The following is a 21,614-nucleotide window of genomic DNA, read 5'->3' on the forward strand; positions in this document are numbered from 1 at the left end:
TCTTTAGATATGTTTTTCCATTATTAAGAATAAAACATTTCATACCAAAAGTATGGAAATAGTTGAGTTTAGGTTTTCTCCCTTTCCATAATTCGTACGGAGTCTTATTGTAAGACTTATGTATCAAGCTCCGATTTTGTGTGTAGCAAGCGATGTTGATTGCTTCAGCCCAATATCTTTTAGGTAGCTCGGCTGACGTAATCATCACTCGTGCGGCTTCTTTTAGCGTTCTATTTCTTCTTTCGGCTACACCGTTTTGTTGAGGTGTACGTGCGGTAGATAGTTGATGTAGAATTCCTTGGGAATTGCAGTAGACTTCAATCACTTGATTCACGAACTCAGTTCCACGATCCGTTCGGATTTTTGCAATTTTCAAGTCTTTCTCATTTTGTAGTAGCTTCAGTAGCTCTGACAACTTTTGCTCCACTTCATTTTTCTTTTTGAGAAATATTGTCCATGTGTACCTGGAAAAGTCATCAACAACAACTAGTGTATATTTCTTACCACTTAGACTTGCTGGGTCTACTGGACCAAATAGATCCATGTGTAGTAGACTTAGCGGTCTTGTTGTAGATTCTTGAGCTTTGGATTTGAAAGATGACTTGACTTGCTTTCCTCTTTGGCAAGCATCACATATTTGATCTTTCTTGTAGACAATGTCGGGTAGACCTTCAACTAACTTGTTTCTTGCTAGCTTGTTGATAGTCTTGAAGTTTAGATGATTCAACTTCTTGTGCCATTCCCAACTTGTTGCGTGTGAATTGTTTGCTAGTAGACACACTGATTCTTTTGTTGTGTTCCAATCCACAACGTACATATTTTTCTTTCTTATTCCTTCGAGAACAACTTCTCCTGTGGAATTATTTTTCACTTGGCACTTCTCTTTGAAGAACTCTACTAGATATCCTTTGTCACAAAATTGACTTGTACTTAACAATTTGAATATCCAACGAATCTTTGAAATAAATTCATCTGATAGAATTCATTTCTAGGATAAGTTTTTATATTCATGCCTTCATAAATATTTTTCCGTTCTGATCAAATGTCTTTCAGGCAATTTTGGAGTCTTGTGGCATGTGGGTAGACTTGGAGTAAATTCCTTCGAATTTATCCAATTTCTGATCATCTTGCTCTTTTGCCACATTGTGCTCCTTTGACTTGAACATCGTGCTCCTTGACTTTGAACATTGTGCTTCTTTCGATACATTGTGCTCTTCTGACAGCATTGTGCTTCTTAGACAACATTGTGCTCTTCTGACAGCATTGTGCTTCTTAGACAACATTGTGCTTCTTAGGTGGCATTGTGCTCTTCTGACAGCATTGTGCTTCTTAGGTGGCATTGTGCTCCTTAGCAGCATTGTGTTCCTTTCAGATTTGGTCACATTGTGCTCCTTTAGTAAGCATCGTGCTCTTTTGAACACATCGTGCTCCTTCAAAATCTGCCTTATAAAAAACATAAGTCCTTGGGGGGAATCGATCTCGTGTGTGATCGTTTAGAGTAAGGACCTCTACCATTTCACCGTTAGGCTCATCCAATTATTCCTTGCAACGCCATTGCTTTATGCTTGTTTCACGGATGAATACTCGTAGAACCAAAATTAATTTCTCAAATTAATTTTGTTCTTCCTATGGTAGATTCCTTCTGATTTCAATATTCTGATTTATGATGCTTGTACTAAAGACTTAAAAACTAAGGGGATCTAAAGATACATTTGGCTCATCAAAACTTACAAAAATATTCCTATCAGCCTCACTTGCTCTCTAGAAGCTCTGCTAAATTTCCACGAATGCCCAGTTTTAAAAGGTTGGAAGTCTTGACAATGATATCTTCAATGCAGTTGTTGGGTAATATGGTGGAAAGAGTTTGTAAGTCTACCTGAGAAGACGACGTTCACAACTAGTCTTTGCCATTTTTTAGAGGAGAAAATTCCAAAGAAACATTGGCCAGGATATGCCTTAGTTTTAGCATGCTCCATATATCAACTTTAACTTGAACAACACTCTTAATAGTATTGAATATAAGAGTTTACATGCTTCATAAATCAGTAAAGAGTTTTGGAAGGGTGCTGAGGTCAATTGTGACAGCCAGGACATGATATAGTAGATGAAAGTCTTTGGGCAATATTTCAAATTTGAGGGCCTCAGCATCAAACACATTGAGTAGTGGATAGGCTTTTGGGATTGTTGTCGTGTTCTTTAGAAATCTCTAGTTTGGTGATGATGTCAAGAAAGAACGAATATGATCGCTAGATACCTTGTTCTCTGAAAATATAAAGCTCAAGATAGAGGAATGGATACACAAGCAACGATATCCATCATTAATAATTTTGTCTAGTTTTGCCTCATCTATCTCTTGGAAGAAATTCTTGTTCAAAGCTTCAAATTTACAGAACACATGCATGGTGTCATGGAGGCGGCATATTTTGATCTCCCCATCAGCTCTTTTCTTCAACACCATCAACAGATTCCTATTCAAAATATTCTTCAAATATGCTTAAGTTGTGCCCTCCAACTCCGAGTCCTCCAATGCAGGAATAAACCCTTATGCCATCCACAGCCAAATCAATTTCCAAGCACAAATTTCATGCCTGATTGGAAACATTGCAAGGCATAACGAGCATTTTTGTTTGTGGAAATTCAAGTTATTATAACTCAATTTTACCAGCTCGTAGTCTTGGTTCTTCTGATTGATTACTTGGAAGGGATCATTGTCCACCTCTATCCATTCTCTAGGTGTACTGTCCACATTAAAGACACCAGCAATGACCACAACTGCCAGTGGTAGCCCGTTGCATTTCTTTGCTATTCTTCTCCCATAGGTTTCAAGGTTTGGGGGCACACTTCATTGCAGAAAAATTTCTTTTGTAGTAACTCCTAGCTTTCATCATCCGATAAAAATTTTAATTCGTGTTGTTTACTTGTTAAATCAGCATGTTTAGCCACTTCTAGTTCACGTGTTGTTACCAACACTCTACTGCCTTTCCAGTTGTTAGGAAAAGCAATTTTCAAAAGCTTGAAGTGACTCATTTCACATACATCATCCATCACAATCAAGTACTTCCCACCCTCCAAATATGTCTTGATTCTGTCTGCAAGTTGGCCATCCATCATATACTTGAAATCATCAACTTGCTTCATGAAATTACTTAGAATGTTCAAGATTGCTTCTGGTTCATGTTTTGAGACATAAACTCAAAGACAAGTACAAAATTTATATTGAAGTTCACTGTCACTAAACACCTTTTTAGTTAATGTGGTTTTGCCCAAACCTATCATCCCTACAATTGAGATGAAAGCCAAGTCGTTTAAATCTTCATTGAGACAATCCTTTATAGTTTGGCCTCGCTATCAAAAGCCTACCACATCTTCCTCCTCCACCACAATGCTTTAACAATTTCAAGAAAATGAAGTCAACAACTTAGATAAACGCCATGTCTTACGTACTACTTTTATGTGCATATTTGGCATCAAACTCATATTATTTTATGTTTAATTGGAAGCTAATTATGTTTTTATTTGATTTCTTTGTGTCATTTAAGTGATTTTGAGGCATTGGTTCTAAGATCATGTAAATTAGATCTCGATTGGATGTGTTTTGAGGTCATGCACATTGGCATAAAGGTGTGTTCTGGGAGTCATGAGAGCTTAAGAAAATGAAAAGCATTGGAAGTATCATGGAGTGACTCGGGGACCCAAATGAACAAAGGAAATGAAGAAATATGCATTTTGGAGTGAAGATCAAGGCTCTCGCTATCGTGCGTGTTAGCGTGAAAAATTCTGCTATGTTTTCTTTTTCATGCAATGTCACGGTATTTTAGCAATATCTCATTGTAAGAATGTCCAAATCAAGTGATTCAAAAGGTACTAGAAAGATAATTGAAAAAGATCAAGTGATTCAAAAGGCAATAGAAAGATAATTGAAAAAAAAAATCAACTTCTATGCAAATCACAAAGTCTAATTTTGATATCGACAAGATGTAAAATGGCTTTGAAACTATAACTGTTGCACAAAGTAAACAATCACAACCAACCTAATAGGCGTGAGGTCCACCGTGACCTTTGGGACCTACAAGCTATGCTTAAAACTCATGATGGAATCCATGGGCATGAGTTTGAACATGAACACAAGCAAAGATTTGTTCATTTTGGCACGAATTTGGAGGTATAAATATGCCTAGGCGGTTATTTTCATATGACTATATATCCATTTTTCCACTCTATCCAATTTTTCCTTAGAGAGAAACCTCTGCACAACATTTCTCCTTAGAATTATAATTGATCTACATTTGATGAAGATTTGAAGTGATTTCCAACTTGCAATTCAACTTTACTTTCAATTTCAAGATTGCATCTCCAATTTCTCTTGATTAAAGCTAAGCCTTCTTTACTTTACATTTTCTACAACTAAATTGTTCTTGAAATGGCTTCCATTTCAATTCGTGTTTGTGTTTCAATTCAAAGTTTGAGTAGCTAGATTCATCTAGGTATTTTGATTGAGCTCTCTACGTGAGTGAATTAAATTGCAATTGAGGATGGTATTTTGCCTTAACTAGGGTTCTTCTTGTGAGTTTGATGATTTATATGAACTCTTGTATAATTAGGATTCAATTATACAAGAAGATTATTGAGATGTGTTGTTACCATGAGAATGGACAACACTATAGCCACATCACTCACATTTCTAACTTCATTTTGAGAAAAGGAGGTTGGAAGAAGATGTAAACACTATATGTTTGATAAAATGCACTAATTGAATTAATCACCATAAGAATGGGATCTAATCTCAATTGGAAATCCAATAAAAATGGGATCTAATCTCAATTGGAAATTCAATGACCATGAAATGACTTTGGCATTGAGTAGCATCTTTCATGGTCCATGTTAATTTATCACATGATCCCTAGCCTAGTAAAACTCTATAACATCTAGGCAAGAGTGGTTTAATCCAAGCCCCTACTTTCACCTATTACTTGTCAATTGCTTTTGTTAATTGTTTTGCTAGTTTGCATTATACATAGTTATTCTTGAATGTTTTGTAACTTAATCTTTGAACTAGCTTCCAAACACTAGACACTCGTGATTAACCAAATACTATTCAACTCCTTTCATATTCACTCCTCTGAATTATATCCAGTGTAATGATACCCTCACACACACTAATCACTCCACTAAAACTCAACTTTCACTGATATACTTCAAAGATTTAACTCCATGGGTGTATTCAATCTGGATTGTATGTACTTTTAAAAAATTTAAAAGACATTAAAAGCATGATGGTATTCAATCTAGACTTTGAAAGAGTCTATAAAAGTCTATTTGTATTCGATTCAGTCTTTTAATGAGTCTTAAGTTTGTAGAAACTCAATCCAGAATTTTAAAAAGTATTTAAGAGTCTATTGGGATTCAAAAAGTTATTGACTTTTACATAATTTGTCAAACTACGACTTTTGTAAACTTTTTTTTCTCTAATATAAATAGTTAAAATCAATCTTTCAAACCCCAAACTTCTAAACTCTCCTACGCATTTTTTTTCTGTAACTTCTAAACTTTCTCTATGAACTTTTTCTCTCAAATACCTAAACAAAGCTAACTTTTCATCTATCTCAATCAAATTGTACCATATGTTTCAAAATATTAGTAAAAATATTTGTATATTTTGATTTTTATTCTTTCTACAAACTTTTTATCCCTAACTTCTAAACTTATAATCTCTACAAACTTTTTCTCTCTAAATACATAAACCAAAGCAAATTTTTTAACTATCTTAGTCATATAAGGCAAATTATGTTGTGCATCCGTATGCACCATGCACGGTGCATACAGATGCAAAAACGACGTCGTTTTAATAAAACGCGCGTCTCCCCTTAAAAAAAATCAGGTTCGATTCCCAGCAACAATATATGAACTAAAATTCCAGAATCGATAAACTATAATTTCATAATCGATGAACTATAATTCCATAATCGATGAACTATAATTCCATAATCTAATCTATGAACTAAAAATTCCAGAATGAATGAACTAAAATTCCATAATCTATGAACTAAAATTTCAGAATCGATGAACTACAATTCCAGAATTGATGAACTATAATTCCATAATCAATGAACTATAATTCCATAATCTATGAACTAAAATTCCAGAATGAATGAACAATATAATGTTGTTGCTGGGAATCGAACCTGAATTTTTTTTAAAGAGGAGACGCGCGTTTTTTAATAAAACGACGTTGTTTTGGCATCTGTATGCACCATGCATGGTGCATACGGATGCACAGCATAACTATCCGTCATATAAACCAACTCAATAAGCATTTTGTTTTACATAAATAAATAAAAAATAATGAAGCAAAACAATATATACAAAATATAATTTATTCAAGCAATCAAAAAAGTATACTAACTTGCAAATGTCTAACCAACATGATTGGCGTGGTGGTTCAGCACCTCGTCCCTTAAGCATGAGGTTGGAGGTTCGATCCCTGCCCATGTGAATGGAGCAAACCATTTGGCCAGTCCCCTACCACTTAATGGGATTAGGCTTTCGGCTGGGGGATACATTTGGGCAACCAAGAAAAAAAAACTTGCAAATGCCTAAATGTGCCATGTTTGCAACCATATCTATCGAAGGAGTGATGTGGGGTTTCTATCTTGTTCCTGTTTAAGACTACATATAAATAGCAAGGTTGCAGCCATAAGTGACCACCATATATCCAAGTTATACACAGACAATTTTGAGTGAGAATTGGTAAGATCAATACAACCATGTATGTGCGCTATTGTGCTAAGGACACACCAATACAGATCAGCAAATGGAAGGTCCAAATAAGTAGCCATATCCTTTAAAGCTTACCTTATATCATAACTTGGACAGTCACATTAAAACACTAGACAGAAGAGAACTAAGATGGATTACCAACAAGAGGAAGCACACTTATAAAAAAGTGATATTGACAACAAGAATTACCATATGTCATATGAAGTGTGTATCCATACAATTTTAACTATCATATGAGATAAAATAGTGATTCATCTTGGGTGTAAAGTAACATGTTAGCCATGAACTGTTAAGACTCCATATTGCAAATAAAGACCGCTATACTTGACAGTCAGTTTAAATTGAGAGAGGTGCTAAATTTAGAAAGTACTATTAGTTTCAATCAAACTATATCAGGTCACCACATACCTCGGATCTGGCAGCCAATCCAAGCTATATATACACACCCCTTGACCGGGATTATATTCCCATAAATGATGGAATGGATCACTACAAAGACACAAACATTTATGGATTAATAAGCAAAAGAGTGTACTACTACACAAGAGGAAAAATATTTACTTTTTAAGAACAAAGTAGTATGTTTGTTGTAGCAGAGAAAAGTAAATGCAAAAAAGTTAAGAGATTCTGACTACGGGCTTACACAAATCAGTTTTGAATTAGAATAAATAGAAGAGAAAAATAGAACATTCATAGCACACCCTTCTCTGGGAGAATGAATCCAAGTTTGATTGCACAAGTTAGTATAGAAAGGAGGAAAGAAAAGTGTACTGAATCTCACTTAAAATGAAAAGCACAAAACTTATTTCTATACCATAAGACAAATGAACTAACACAATTAAAGCACAAAAGGGAACACAGAATATAAGTAAAATTTTAGAAGCATACTGCAAATTTAGTGTTATATTGAATAATTTAGCTGACATTTATATCTGCAAACTATCGTATCCAATGAATACTGCTACATGAAAACCCAAACTATTCACCATTCAAGCTCAAAGCAAATATATACAAAATGGAAAAAGAATAAAACAGAGTGTTTTCCACATGGTGGAAAATAAACAAATAGAAGAAACTGGTTAGGGCCAACCTCTCAGTCTCAAGGTTAGAGTATTTCTAAACAAAGGGCTTTAACGTCTGGAAGATCAAATTGAAGCTAAAGTAAACAAAAAGCTGAAAATGTTTAGTAACAGCAAAGAAATAAACACAAGAATAGATTGTATTGGAGTATTAACGCTACTAAATACGAATAATGCCGGAAACACCTGAACAGAGACGGTTGGATCTTCGACGGAGCACCATTCGACTATCCTCTATAAAATCTGCTGCAAACGGAAGAGTCTCCGATTAGCAACGGCGTCGTGGAGGCGGTGGTAGCAGCAGTTGTGCAGTCGAAACACAAGAACATTAATGCAACAGGGATGAACAAACAAGACTCCATTAACGAAACTTAAACGAAAAAACGAAAAACAACCCTCAACACTACTGCTTTTCTTCTTTATCTTCCTGTTTCCAGCAACTTTGAAGAACAGGATTTGGTGAACCACAGGCAAAAGTAGCCCTAACAAACTTCTAGTAGATAACAGAACCACAGCCAATCCCAAACTCTTCAATGCTTTTCTCACCGAGGCAATATTAGATTCAATTGATTAAAATAGTATGATAACCAAAAAAATTCCCCCCTTCAATGTTCTTAAAATTTATGTATTTAATAAACAATAAAACAGTTTGAGACCAATACTAAAGTATTAAGTATGTGTTTATGTGAGCATTTGGATATGAGGAACATAGAGTAAATGAGAACAACAGCTAAATCCAAGCAGAGATAACAACAAATAGGGAAAAAACACAGCTAAATACATACAGAAATCTTCAGATTTAGAAAGGACATTACCCTAGAACGTGGTGATGGGCACGTTCCAACCTATGATTTTGATGACTCCATCTTTTGGAGTGAATCAAGCACCACCCGCCACCCTCTTTCACGCCCAAACTTTCTAATATAAAAAATCAAGCAATAAATAACAATAATAAATTTCTAATATAAAAAAGAGGGTGCAGGTTCGAAAGAGAAGAAGAAAGTGCAGGTTCTAATATCAATAGTTCAATAAAAACAAAATTACCTGGCTTGTGGAGACTGCCGACTGGAGTACTTGCCGTTCAGGTTCGAAAGTGGTCTGAGGAACGTGGGCGGGCCGGCAGCAGCAGTTCGCGGTGGTCTGTGGACTGTGAGACCGACGGTGGCCTGAGGAATGGGGGGTGGGTGTGAGACAGTAGCCTGAGGAATCGCAATAGACGGAAGCAGCAGTTGGAGAAGAAAGTAAAGTGGAGGAGGGTGGGTGTGAAAGAGAAAAAGAAAGTAATAAAAGGAAAAAGGAGGGTGGTTGAACACATTAAAGTAGAGAAGAAAGGAAAAAAATAAGGAAGAAAAAATAAAATCTGGCTGACAGGATTTGATGGTACTACCTCTATGTCCACGCATGCGTTTTCACTCTTTTTTTTTTTTTTGAAAACTGCGTTTTCACTAGAGATGTCAATTGTACCCGCACCCGACGGGGAACCCGATTTCCCGTCCCTACGAGAACGGGAATGGAGATAAAAATAGGGGATCGGGGATGGGGATGGGGACAATTTTGAATTCCCCGCCGGGAATGGGGGCGGGGATGGAGAGTACTCTCCCCGCCCCGCCCCGTCCCCGATATATATATATATATATATATATATATATATATATATATATATATATATATATATATATATATATATAGCCACACAACACACACATATGTATTACTTTGTATACAATATATAATTTTAGAAGCATTATTGTTATTGTATGTCATGCTTAGGAAATGCATATTTAAATAACATGTTTAATTGTAAAATATTAAATACTACTTTAAGTTGTGGATGAATATATATGCGTTATTTATTTAAATGATTTTTAATGTTTAATTTTTATTTTTTTTATAACTTATTAACGGGGTGGGGATTCCCCGTCCCTGAATAATCCCCGTGGGGATGGGGATGGGGGGAGTTTTTCCTTCCCCGGCGGGGATGGGGACGGGGATGGGGAATGAGAAAAAAGTCGGGGGCGGGGATGGGGGGTATGTCCCCCGCCTCCACCCCGCCCCGTTGACATCCCTAGTTTTCACTCTTGAAAACAAGTTTGGATTGTGTTTCAGATTTCTTGCAAACAGGACGGAGGCAGTACAAAGCCAAAGGAGGCAGGGGGCAGGGGGCGGATGCCCCCTCACTCCATCCACATCCCATATATAGTCTTTATATGTATATATGTATATATAGTACATATTTTAGTATTAGTAAAAAAAACTATAAAATGTTAACAAGAAGTGAGTTAAGTTAGGTGGTAGAGTACATTTTTGGTAATAATGAGATCAAGGGTTCTAATTTTGGCATCAACATAGTTTTACAATTCTTTTTTAATATGTTTTTTATTCAAATTATTTTATTAATTATGTTTCATATTTTGTTATGAATATTTTTATAAAGTTTTGATGTGTTTTATTTTTCGTTCATATCTAATAATATTTGCAACTATATTTCTTAGGTAATTTATTTATTTATTGTTTCGCATTTACTGAAAAAAAATTTTGAATCCGTCTGTACTGTTTCGCCCTCCTCAATCGAATTTTCTGACTCCGTCCCTGCTTGCAAAAATGGAGAATAGTTTCAATTTGGAAATGAGAAAAGACAATAGTAAACACCTTTGACTATTTTCAATTTTCAAAATTTTTTGAAAATTTCCTGTTAGTAAACAGGACCCGTTTACTAACACAAAACTGTTCTCTAGTTTTTATTTTTAAATTTTTCAGTTTCTATTCTCTGTTTTTTTGTTTAGAAAATGTTTTACTAATATATATTTTTCAATTTTTTTTAGATTAACGCTATAAAATTAACACAAGTTTAATTTCAAGTGTTTTTTTATATTTTATATTTAAAATATTTTTACATATGTTTAGTTTAAATGGAATAAATTTAATTTCTTTTACTTTTAAGTATAATATATGTAAGATTTTTGTATTTAATATCCGAACTAAATTTATATATGTATATAAAACATAATAACTACAAAATAGAGTTAATACCTTCAATGGTCCTCCGAGTATTAACGATATACCAGTCCTGATCATCCGACTTTTAAACGACCATGAGAAGTCCTCCGTCTTTTTTTAAATAACCACATGTATATGGTCCTCCGTTAGGGTTGCTGTCAAGTGGACGTTAAGGGTTGATGGCAAACATGTCATTTCCCATTTCTTTTAATCCTAATGCTGCTACTGGAAAATTCACCTCATTTCTCGTACTCACAACTCACTGATTTGATTACAATTGAGTAATATTCTTAATAGCATCGTTAATGGGTTTCCTTGAACTAATCGTTAGGATTGTTGTTGTTCTGTCTCTTTGGTATTTTGGATTCCTTCAAGTGTTAATGTTTTGGTCTTATCTATCAAATCAAAATAATATATGGTTCCCAAGAATAATGTCATTGTTGGAAAATGAACACAAATGCTGGACAGCTCTGTAAAATGTCTTACTTTTGAGATTAAAATAGATTTCTCTCAAATTCTACTCTCTTACTTCTATTTCCTTAGGTGGCAATAAAGATTGGTTATTTTTATAATGTAGGTGTACAAAAAAATGTCTACATCAACAGGGATGGATCTAGAAATCTTCGTCTCTGGGGCGAAAAATTAAAAACCAATGAAATATTTTGTAAAATACTTAAAAGTCGAGTCATAAATATTGTTAATTAGGATACAAAATTAAAATACACCAACATGAGATTAAAAAATATTCAAAACAAAATATGAAATATTTTTTTGAAGGGAACAAAATATGAAATATAATAAAACACAATGTTTCACAAAATATGAAATATAATTAATTAGATAAAATAGTTCGAATAGAAAATATATTATAAATAACTGATATCACTATTAATATTAAAAAATAAGATTAAAAACGGAATGTTACAAATAAAAAATTCAATTAAAAGTTAATCTCAATATAAATTTAGGTTTTAAACCCCTAACATTTAAGGAAAAATTAAATATCTTACCATCTAAACTAACTCATCATTTGTTTAAACTTATGCAAATTTAGTATTTATAAGTTAACATTGTATATACAAGGGACCTATACACAATATATATACAAATGTGGTGGGGGTGATTGCCCCCATTATGGCTCTGCCACTGTACATCAAGAACATGTGAGAAGGAGTAAAAGTTGGAGTATACAATGAGAATCCACCAAGTAAAGGTCTATTCCCGACCTATTCCATGAACCAAACACGCCATAAGAAAGTTTATCTCTATGTGATCTTTTGCTGACTAAAACTACAAGGCGAAGTCTACGCCATTGAGTAATGACTACATGTTTTTCATGTCACCCGAAACAAATAAATAAATCTCCATGACTTCTATCGTTCATCCCCTGCAAAATCAAAGATTTATGAAATAGTGGGAATGATCTTCAATCTTGGTTCTAATACACACCAACTAATTCTGGAGATATAGAATTTGAACATCAGTGTGTAATTTCGATATCCCTAGCAATATAGATAACAATCACAATGAACATCTGTAACAAGAGAGTTTGAAAATTCAAGAACAGCAGAGAAGAACACACAGGACTTGAACAATCAAGACAAGATTAGAAAGAAATTTGCGCGATCCTAATGGACTTGCAGCTTCTTGAGGAATCATCTGCCATTGCAAGACCTCAACAAACTTGAATTCTTCTTCTTCTACCTATACAAATTTTGACAGATCAAATGGCATCTTCCAAAGAGTTTAGGCATCACCCTTCTCACAAGCACAAAATTGGATAACTTTATATGTATTGCAGGTTCATCTGCCACCTAAAACAATAAATTATTTTATATGATGAGTTATAAAGAAGTAGATGCAATTGGTTTGAACCTCACAGAGTCACAACCATATTGCGATTACAATATGATAACAACAGAGCCACCTAACTTATACCATGACTCCTAACTCACCTTGCTAAACTTATCTTAAGTAAATATTCATTGTGTCATTGTGTGTGAATAAATGCTCAGAAGCATAACGTTCATTGAAATACCTTCTATAAAATCCCCTTTAAGAATGATAAGTTAAAAGTAAAAAAGTCAATTCTTTTGCAAATAGAACAGTGCCTTTGAACTAAATAGATATACATAAAAGGAGATTGATGCACATGGTGCATAGATATACATACCTTGCCTGCAAGCAGTTTTGACTTATTCACAGTTTTCATTCTCTTCTTCAGAGTTTTCGTTGTATGGCAACCCAATCTATGGAAAAAGTTTACAATGGGAAGAAAATTGAAAGACATAAGAAAAAAAGAATACACAGAATATTAATATTATTTCAATATCAAGAAGGAGAATAGGATATCAACCTTAGCTCCAAGATCACGAATAACAAGTTCATCATTGCCAAGGTTTTGTTGCTCTTTTTGAATTTCCTTTGCAGATTTCACGAGGGAAGGATAACAACTGTCTATCTCTACTAGTCGCAGTGTATATCCAAAACTGTCATTTGGAAGTTTTTTCAAGTCCCAGCAAAATTTTAGGATTAGGCACTCCAGTTTGGGGAAATTCTCAGCATCTGCATTCCAGCATTTGAGATTTGAATGTGCAATGACAAGGTGCTTTAATTTAGGAAACAAACCATCTTGTAGTTTCCACTCTGGACCATAGAATGCGAAATTTTTCAGCTTGAGAACCTCGAGGTTTTGCAAGCTTCTAATAATGTCCATGTCCTTCCACGGAAGATAAGTACTACGAAGAGTCAACTTTTTGAGGTTTTTTTGGAAGAGTAGTTGGAAAATAAAAGCGCTTAACACTTCCCATTTCAATTTTTAATTTCTCAAGCAAATTCAACTTGACAAGACTGTCAAAAGCACTAGGCAGCAGTTCATTGTCAATGTAAACACATAGTTCCTTCAACTTTGGAACTTTTGTAAAGTCCGTTGTTCTTGAGTCTTGGCCAATAACTTTCAACCAAAGCAGAGTCTTCAGATTTTCTTGAACCTGTTGTGGCAGATATAGCGAAGATATCTTGTCAACGTGCACGTGCCTTAACCATGGCAATTCCAAAATATCTCGAGGCAATTGCAAACGACATCCTTTCTTCCACGAGCGAAAAATGAGAGTTTGCAAATTTTTAAGCTTAATCAGCTTAAAGTTACCAATAGAGCCTAAAGCAGATAAAGACAAGTATCGCAAGTGAACCAAATCCTCTAGTTCAGTAGGCAAGCCATACCAACATTTTATTAATGATAAGTCCAATACTCTCAACATCTTCAAGCCTGAGAATACCAACATGGACTTTGCAAGGTGTACATCCTTACCAAAGTACATAATGGAATGAACTTTATGAGAAGTAGGCCAGTAAGTAGATGTGCTGCTGATCCAACGACAATCTCTGGAGTCTCCAGATTGTAATTGCTTTTCAACACTTAAAAATTTTTCCCTTTGAGCTTCTTTCTTGCACAAGTCAGACAACATATCATGAAGCTTAATTGACTTGAGTTTGCCATCTAAGCTTTGCTTGCTAACTTGAACTAGATTTCGATTAATGAGATCGTGCAAGTAACTCTCCGCCCCTTCTTCCAAACTCTTATCCCCCTCCTCCTTTAAAAATCCTTCTGCAACCCATAAGTCGATCAATTTGCTAACAGGAATTTCACTGTCTTCCAGAAAAACTCCCAAATAAATTAAACAAGCTTTCAAGTGACTAGGCAAATAGTTGTAGCTCAAAGAGAGCATTCCTAAAAGCTTCTTACCAGGATCGAATGATGAGTTCATATTTTCAAAAACATCTTGCCAGGCCTGGGGTGACTTGTCTTCCAGTGCTGTTAAAACTCCTGCTATCACAATAATGGCAAGTGGCAATCCTTGGCATTTCTTAACAATACATCTTCCAATTGGCTCAAGCTCAGGCTTGCAGGAATCTTTTCCCCCAAAAACCTTTGTCTCAAATAGATCCCAACTTTCTTGTGTGTCCAGAAAACGTGAGGGATGAATATAACTACTCTCACTTGATTTTATTGCGTATTCAGCCACAGCTTTCTCTCGTGTAGTGATCAGGATTCGACTTCCATTGATATTGTCTGGAAAACATTGAATGATTTCATCCCACGGTTTATGGCTCCATATGTCATCTATGACAAGCAAATACCTTCTACCCAACAAACTTTTGCGCAGTTCTTCTTTTAGCTTACCACAATCCTCGCTGTAAAGTTTGGTGGTTTTCGGGTTGGTGCAATGTAAAAGGTGTATGAGCATCTCTTTAAGCTGGTATTCTTGAGACACAACTGCCCATGCTCGAGCATCGAATTGAGACATAATAAGTGGATCTTCGTAGACTTTTTTAGCTAGTGTTGTCTTTCCGATGCCACCCATGCCTGTAATTGGGATGACTATCCGATCTTTATAAAACTGGTGATCTACGACCATGCTCATTATTTTCCCAAATTCATCCTCGCATCCTATCATTTTATTCCCAGGGTTGTTTTCCTTTTCATTTTGGATCCTGATTTCAAGTGACTCGATATCTTTTAACACTTTCCTCAAGATCTGGTGAAGCCCATCAGAAGCCTCGGCTACAGAATCTTTATTGGCCAAGTAAATCGCTCCGAGTTGTGACTCAATTTCAGCCTCTGCTTCAACAGCTACGTCTCTGATTTTTGCCTCTAGTTCTTGATTTATGGTTTTTTTCGCTGATAGAATGGCTTGGACAAAGCCCAGCTTCTCAGACAAGGATTTCGCTATCTGTGTATCATCAAAAATTGGTGGATGGCGTTTCAGAAGTTGATGATCTACTATTCCCAGTAAAGAAGTTACAACAACATAAGCCATTCAGTGTATGTACTAATTCTATCGCGCTAGCTTTAGTGCAGAGAGATAGATGGTATGAAGTCTGGGGTTTCAAATCAAAGTTTGGTCTAAAATCTGGAACAACTATGATGGGTAGATGACAAATTTTAATTACAGGTAGGGGGTGTAATGTTTGTAAATTTTTGGTTAACAGACTGAACCGATAGTCTGATTAACTATTTTTTTAAACTAATTTTTTTATTTGGTTAATGATTACAGATTTTTTTAAATTTCGATTAACGATTAATTCGGTTTCAAACTTCAGTTAATCGAAATTTTAAATATATAATTTAATATGTAAAATTCTTATAAATTTGTAATGTTGTTATGATATTATTTTTGTATATTTTCTTATGGATTTATTATTATATATATTATTTTAATTGGATTTATTATTATAGGAATTATTTTTAGGATTTAAAACTTTAGTTTAAAAAAGTTCCATTAATCGGTTAACCGAACGATTAACAAAAAAAAATGTGGTTCGGTTAATTCGGTAATACAAAATTTGGTTCGGCTAACGGTTAAAATTTTAAAAATTTCGGTTAACCAATTGAACACCCCTAATTATAGGGCGTTTGGTTGGAGGAGGGAATTGAAAAATACTACATGTACTCACATTCTCTACCACCAACTTTTACTCTCACACTTAAAATATTGATGTAAACACTTTGACAGGTGCCCACATGAACGAAGAAAATAACTTATCAGAGTCCGCCACATCAGGGAGTAAATTTGAGGGAGTAAGATTTGGGAGTACATGTAGTAGAGCTCGAGGGAATTATGGTGGAAAAAAATTGTAATTCGGTGGGAAAAAGAATAAAGTGATAATTTAAATTACATTGTTTGGTAGACTTGAATATAATGGTCGGAATTGAAAGGGAAGAATGAATAAAAATTAAAATGTTATTGTATAATAATAATAATAATAATAATAATAATAATAATAATAATAATATAATGATAATAATAATAATAATAATAATAATAATAATAATAAGGATAAAATAGTCATTTAATATGGAATTGCAATTTCTATGGGTGACCTACGAATAAAATTTAGAAGATTTTTTTAATTCTTAATTTATGATTATAATTATTAATTAAAAATTAAATTTAATATAATATATTATTTTTAAAAATATGTGAAAATGACATCAGCTAGCTAAATCAATTTAAAAAATTCAATAATCAAGTAGTTGATCTTTAACTTAAAGTCAACCTGCAAATAGTATTAATTGCACTTTTTTATAAAGTATGAGGTTCTAATTAAAATTTTTTAAAATTGAAAAGTCTAATTGTATAAATCAATATAATTTAGAGATTTATATGACCCTTATCCTTCGAAAATTTAAAACGAAAAGTCAATACCATCATACTATGGTGGGGCTAAATGAAAAAGCTAATAGAAAAAGAAAACGATAAAGCTGCTTTTCAAAAGCTACTTTAAAGAAAGATAAAAGAGTATGAGGGTCCTAAATGTTTTGAAAGTGCCAAAACGAAAGACAAAAAAAAAAAAAAAGAAAAAGAAAAAAGAAAAAAAGCCACTATTGTTGCTGCTGGTAGACTTATTTGATCTTAATCAATTGACTGTGAATTTACATGGCATTTGGTGGGAAAGGAGAAATTAGGAGGGAAAGAAATTATAATAATAATACTTGTTTAGGTGAGAACATGAGAATAAATTGTGTACATTCATCTAATATTATTTAATCGTCTAGATCAATCGCATTTGCACACACTTAATCACATTTACACATATTTAATCCGCGTTTGTACACACTTAATCTAGATCATTAAAATTAGTTAAATGGATGAACACGATTTGTTCTCCGTTCTCACCTAATCAAGTGTTCTAATATGATCCTATATATATATATATATATATATATATATATATATATATATATATATATATAGGGATGCACTCAGGTGCGAATAAGTGCCCAGGAAGGAATATGCGAACGAATCAGCGCGCGACACGTGTCCAGATCTAATAACTTAAAAAAAATGCGGTGGCATTTTCGTAAATAATTGAACATCGAAGTGCAAGTAAAATAACTTACAAGTGCACCTACTTTCACCTATAAGTGCATGTAATTTTGCCTTGTTAGCATTCACTTTCCGCAAACATTCATGCACCTGGGTGTGCTTATAACTATATGTGCAACTATTTATAACTATAGGTGCAACTACTTATAACTATAGGTGCACCTACTTTCACCTATAAGTGCATGTGATTTTACCTAGTTAACATTCATTGGTCTGAGTTCAGCGGGTAGTAATACCCCTGAAAACCACTCGCAAACATTCATACACCTAGGTGCAACTACTTATAACTATGTATGCAACTACTTATAACTATAAGTGCAACTACTTAGAACTATAGGTGCAACTAAGTATTGATGTTCAATGTAAATTTTTACTTGCACCTATAATACATTTCACATGCACTTGTACTACATTTTACTTACACTTCGATGTTCAATTATTTGCGAAAATGCCATCGCGTTTTTTAAAAAAATCAGTGTTTCTCATCCATTAGATCTGGACACGTGGACGGACAGAATTCATTCCTATTTCGCGCCTGGGTGAAGCATTCGCACTTGAGTGCGATTATATATATATATATATATATATATATATATATATATATATATATATATATATATATATATATATATATATATATATATATATATATATATATATATATATGATCATATGAGAACACTTGATTAGATGAGAACGCGAGAACAAATCGAGTCAGGTCGAACTGTGTCAAAAAATAAAAATTTTGACCTAGTCCGACTCACAACTCAAAAAAATTTAAAAGTAATTTTTTTTCTTTAATTTCTTTATTTTATAGTTTTTATGGTTGTCTTCTATGGCATGTGACCTTTTGGTCACTTCTCCGTGTTTTTTTTTCAAATGTTGTTAGAAATTTGTCGGAGTTAATTAGAATGTCGTCGGAATTTTAATGACCTACAATAGCAAGTCATTAACTGGTTGTTGGGCTTCAATGCATCAAAATGATATCTTTATGGGTCTAATTATAATTTTGTCATGTTTATGGGTATAATCGACTTTATACATAAAGTTTGAGGATTTATTTGATCTTTTTCTCCAAAATAAATAATTGAGAAAATTCAATTTTCACCTAGCAGCTATTATTTAATTATTAAGTCACAATTAATTATTTAATTTGATAATATTTAATCTGACATATTGAGTACTTCTGACAATAGTTGGTTGAAAAATTGAACGTTCAATTTTCCGGCCAACTATTACTAAAAGTGCTCCTTTCAGAAGAAGCAAATGTAGTATTCTTCCAGAAGTATAATAATGAAGGGATCAAAAGTGATATTTTTTCACAGAAGAATTTATGGAAGATAATTCCATCCTAAACCGTGCCTTTATTAAAGGTGTATAGTAGCATTAATTTGGATCCCTAATTCGATCTTCGAATTTACACACGGTGAACAATGAACATTAAGATTCAAGTACCTAAACCAAATACAATTTTGTTAGAGTTTTTTTTTTTTTTTTTGAAGGTCAATCTTGCGATTGTATTAATGAATCAAAGCCGAAATAGTGTCAGGTGGGATAGCATCCCAGTACATAGCTTGATCCTGTGTAAAAGCAAACGAAGCTAAAGTATGCGCATGTAAATTAACCTGTCTAGAGATGTAATCCAAAGTAATACGATTAAATAAAGACATAAGTGTTCTGCATTGGTCAATTGTGACCCCAACGTACGAATGGATCGGCGTGTGTTGGTGCCGGATAATCGTAGTCAATTCCATGCAATCCGTGAGTAAACTTACTGATGTGTTGTTCCGTTCAAGTAACCAGGACAGTGCTTCCTTGTATGCTTGGGCCTTCGCCATAAGTGGTGAAAAACAAATCGGTAATTTGCCATTCCTTGCTGCCACAAAAGAGCCATCTGGCGCTATAATCAACATGCCCTACGTAGCCTCGCCTGTGTCGTGTCGGTAACTCGCGTCCACATAACACCGTAGACCGCCCTCCCTTGGTTCGGTTAAATGCTCCGAAGCCGCTGCCGGCTCGGTACGGCTGGCCTGGGCAGCGCCGTATGCCTGTAGCGCTACGGTTGCTGCTCTGGCTAACTGGACAGGCCGCGTCATTGATCCCTTTCAGACAGCTGAATTCCGGGCTCTCCAGATATAATATAATATTGCTACCATCAACCGGGTCTGCTTCTCCGTCAAGACCGCCATAGCCCCTTTTAACCATGTTGTAAAAGAGGCTGCAATAATATTAGTGATAGGCAATTGTGTTATATTCCATACAAGTCTAGAATATTCACAGAGCACTAAAGCATGTAACACATCTTCATGATCTAAACCACACATTGGGCATGTTGGGTCCACCTCCACCCTTTTAAATATCAAGTTAATGGTTGTTGGCAAAATGTCACATATGGCTCTCCACAAGAAAGTTTTCCATTTGGGGGGACTTTTACTTTCCACATTGTAATCCATTTATTAAAAATCACGGGATTATTTTCATAGTCACCCACAATACGCCTATAGGCATTCTTGACTGTATATGTCCCCTTTGGGTCACTCATCCAATACCATGAGTCTTCGTAATCAGGACTAATAGGGATCATATTTATTCGCTCCACATCCTCAGGAATAAACAAGTCAGATAAAATATGTGGATCCCAGGTATGAGTCTGTAAATCAATTAATCCTGCAACCCGTGCCTCCCTCAATTGTTCTGGCATTTCTGTTTGAATCAATGGGCTAGGATTATCTCGTAACCACGGATGCCCCCATATTAAAGTTGTCTGTCCATTCCCAATCCTCCTTCGCACCCCTGAGACTACCATTGCATGGGCTGCCATTATACTTCCCCAACAGTAACTTGGGCAATTGCCAATAGTTGCATCTGTAAAACTGGTTGTGGGATAATACCTTGCCTTATAGATTTTAGCTGCGAGCGTTCCTGGGTCCGTCAAAAAACGCCATGCCAGTTTTCCCAGCATAGCTAGATTAAAAGCCCTTAGCTGTTTAAAACCCATACCACCATACTTTTTTGGTATGCACAACCTGTCCCAAGCCTTCTAATGTATTCCCCTGTCTCTTCCATTCCCCCACCAATACTTATTCATAGTTCGCTCAATTGACTGACAAACTGTCTCAGGTAACAAAAAGACGCTCATTGAATAGGTAGGCATAGATTGCGCTACACTTTTCAACAATACTTCCTTACCAGCCTGAGAAAGTAACTTTTTACTCCACGAACCAATTCGTTGCCAGATCCTCTCCTCCACATATGAAAAAACAGCTCTCTTATTTCTCCCTACAAAGGAAGGTAAGCCCAAATATTTCCCAAAATTGGGTGCTTGCACCACCCCCAGACAATCCGCTACCTGTGCCCTGTCATTCTCCTGGGTATTTCTGCTAAAACATATATTAGATTTATTATAATTGACCACCTGGCCTGACAATTTCTCATACCTTGCAAGGCACTGCCTTATAACTCCCGCCTCCTGGATATTTGCTTTAAAAAATAGGAGACTATCATCCGTAAAAAATAAGTGTGATACAGGCGGTGCCCCCCTTGCTACTCTGCATCCATGTATAGAGCCTGCCAACTGTTCATACTGTAATATCATCGAGAGAGCCTCTGCACAAATAATAAATAGATACGGAGAGAGAAGGTCTCCCTGCCTGAGTCCCCTGGTTGGTTTTACACGCCCCCTGCTATACCATTGACCATTACAGTATAACTAACAGTCGTTACACACAGCATAATGAGTTTTATCCACTTCTCACTAAAACCCATAACAGTCAGCATCCTTTCTAGAAAGTTCCACTCCATTCTGTCACTAAAACCCATAATTTTGTTAGAGTTTATTTTACTTGTATTCTCTTAAGTCAAGTGGATAGTG

General features: G+C 34.9%; 3 protein-coding genes and 1 long non-coding RNA gene across 6 annotated transcripts in view; all 4 read right to left on the reverse strand.

The window, feature by feature from the left end:
• Positions 1 to 8,042: 8,042 nt before the first annotated feature.
• On the reverse strand, positions 8,043 to 9,106 carry LOC109150292. Its single transcript, XR_002049121.1, has 3 exons — positions 8,901 to 9,106; positions 8,672 to 8,774; positions 8,043 to 8,099 (listed from the first exon to the last, which is right to left on the reverse strand). It is a non-coding gene; the product is annotated as an uncharacterized LOC109150292 (long non-coding RNA).
• A 2,776-nt stretch (positions 9,107 to 11,882) lies between these two features.
• On the reverse strand, positions 11,883 to 15,783 carry LOC109150312 (putative late blight resistance protein homolog R1C-3). Of its 2 annotated transcripts, none has more exons than XM_019298209.1 (3): positions 13,210 to 15,783; positions 13,027 to 13,102; positions 11,883 to 12,240 (listed from the first exon to the last, which is right to left on the reverse strand). In XM_019298209.1, exon 1 carries the CDS (start codon positions 15,671 to 15,673, stop codon positions 13,592 to 13,594), a length of 2,082 nt encoding a protein of 693 aa, XP_019153754.1. In that variant the 5' UTR covers positions 15,674 to 15,783; the 3' UTR covers positions 11,883 to 12,240; positions 13,027 to 13,102; positions 13,210 to 13,591. The 2 variants fall into 2 exon arrangements, with proteins under 2 accessions (XP_019153754.1, XP_019153753.1); XM_019298208.1 differs by lacking the exon at positions 11,883 to 12,240 and adding an exon at positions 12,342 to 12,667.
• LOC109150311 (putative late blight resistance protein homolog R1B-14) overlaps positions 12,342 to 21,614 on the reverse strand; it is a 28,936-nt gene continuing 19,663 nt past the window's right edge. Inside the window, exon 3 of one of the 2 annotated variants that reach the window (XM_019298206.1) lies at positions 12,342 to 12,557. The gene's annotated coding sequence lies outside the window, so the exon portion shown is untranslated. The remainder of the gene's footprint in view (positions 12,558 to 21,614) is intronic. The other variant, XM_019298202.1, reaches the window with a different exon arrangement.
• Positions 19,849 to 20,741, reverse strand: LOC109150305. The gene is made up of 2 exons (XM_019298196.1): positions 20,231 to 20,741; positions 19,849 to 19,961 (listed from the first exon to the last, which is right to left on the reverse strand). The coding sequence occupies exons 1-2, from the start codon at positions 20,739 to 20,741 to the stop codon at positions 19,849 to 19,851; spliced, it is 624 nt and encodes a 207-aa protein (XP_019153741.1).

This window comes from Ipomoea nil, unplaced genomic scaffold, assembly GCF_001879475.1.
Source record: "Ipomoea nil cultivar Tokyo-kokei standard unplaced genomic scaffold, Asagao_1.1 scaffold2269, whole genome shotgun sequence".
Taxonomy (NCBI): domain Eukaryota; kingdom Viridiplantae; phylum Streptophyta; class Magnoliopsida; order Solanales; family Convolvulaceae; genus Ipomoea; species Ipomoea nil.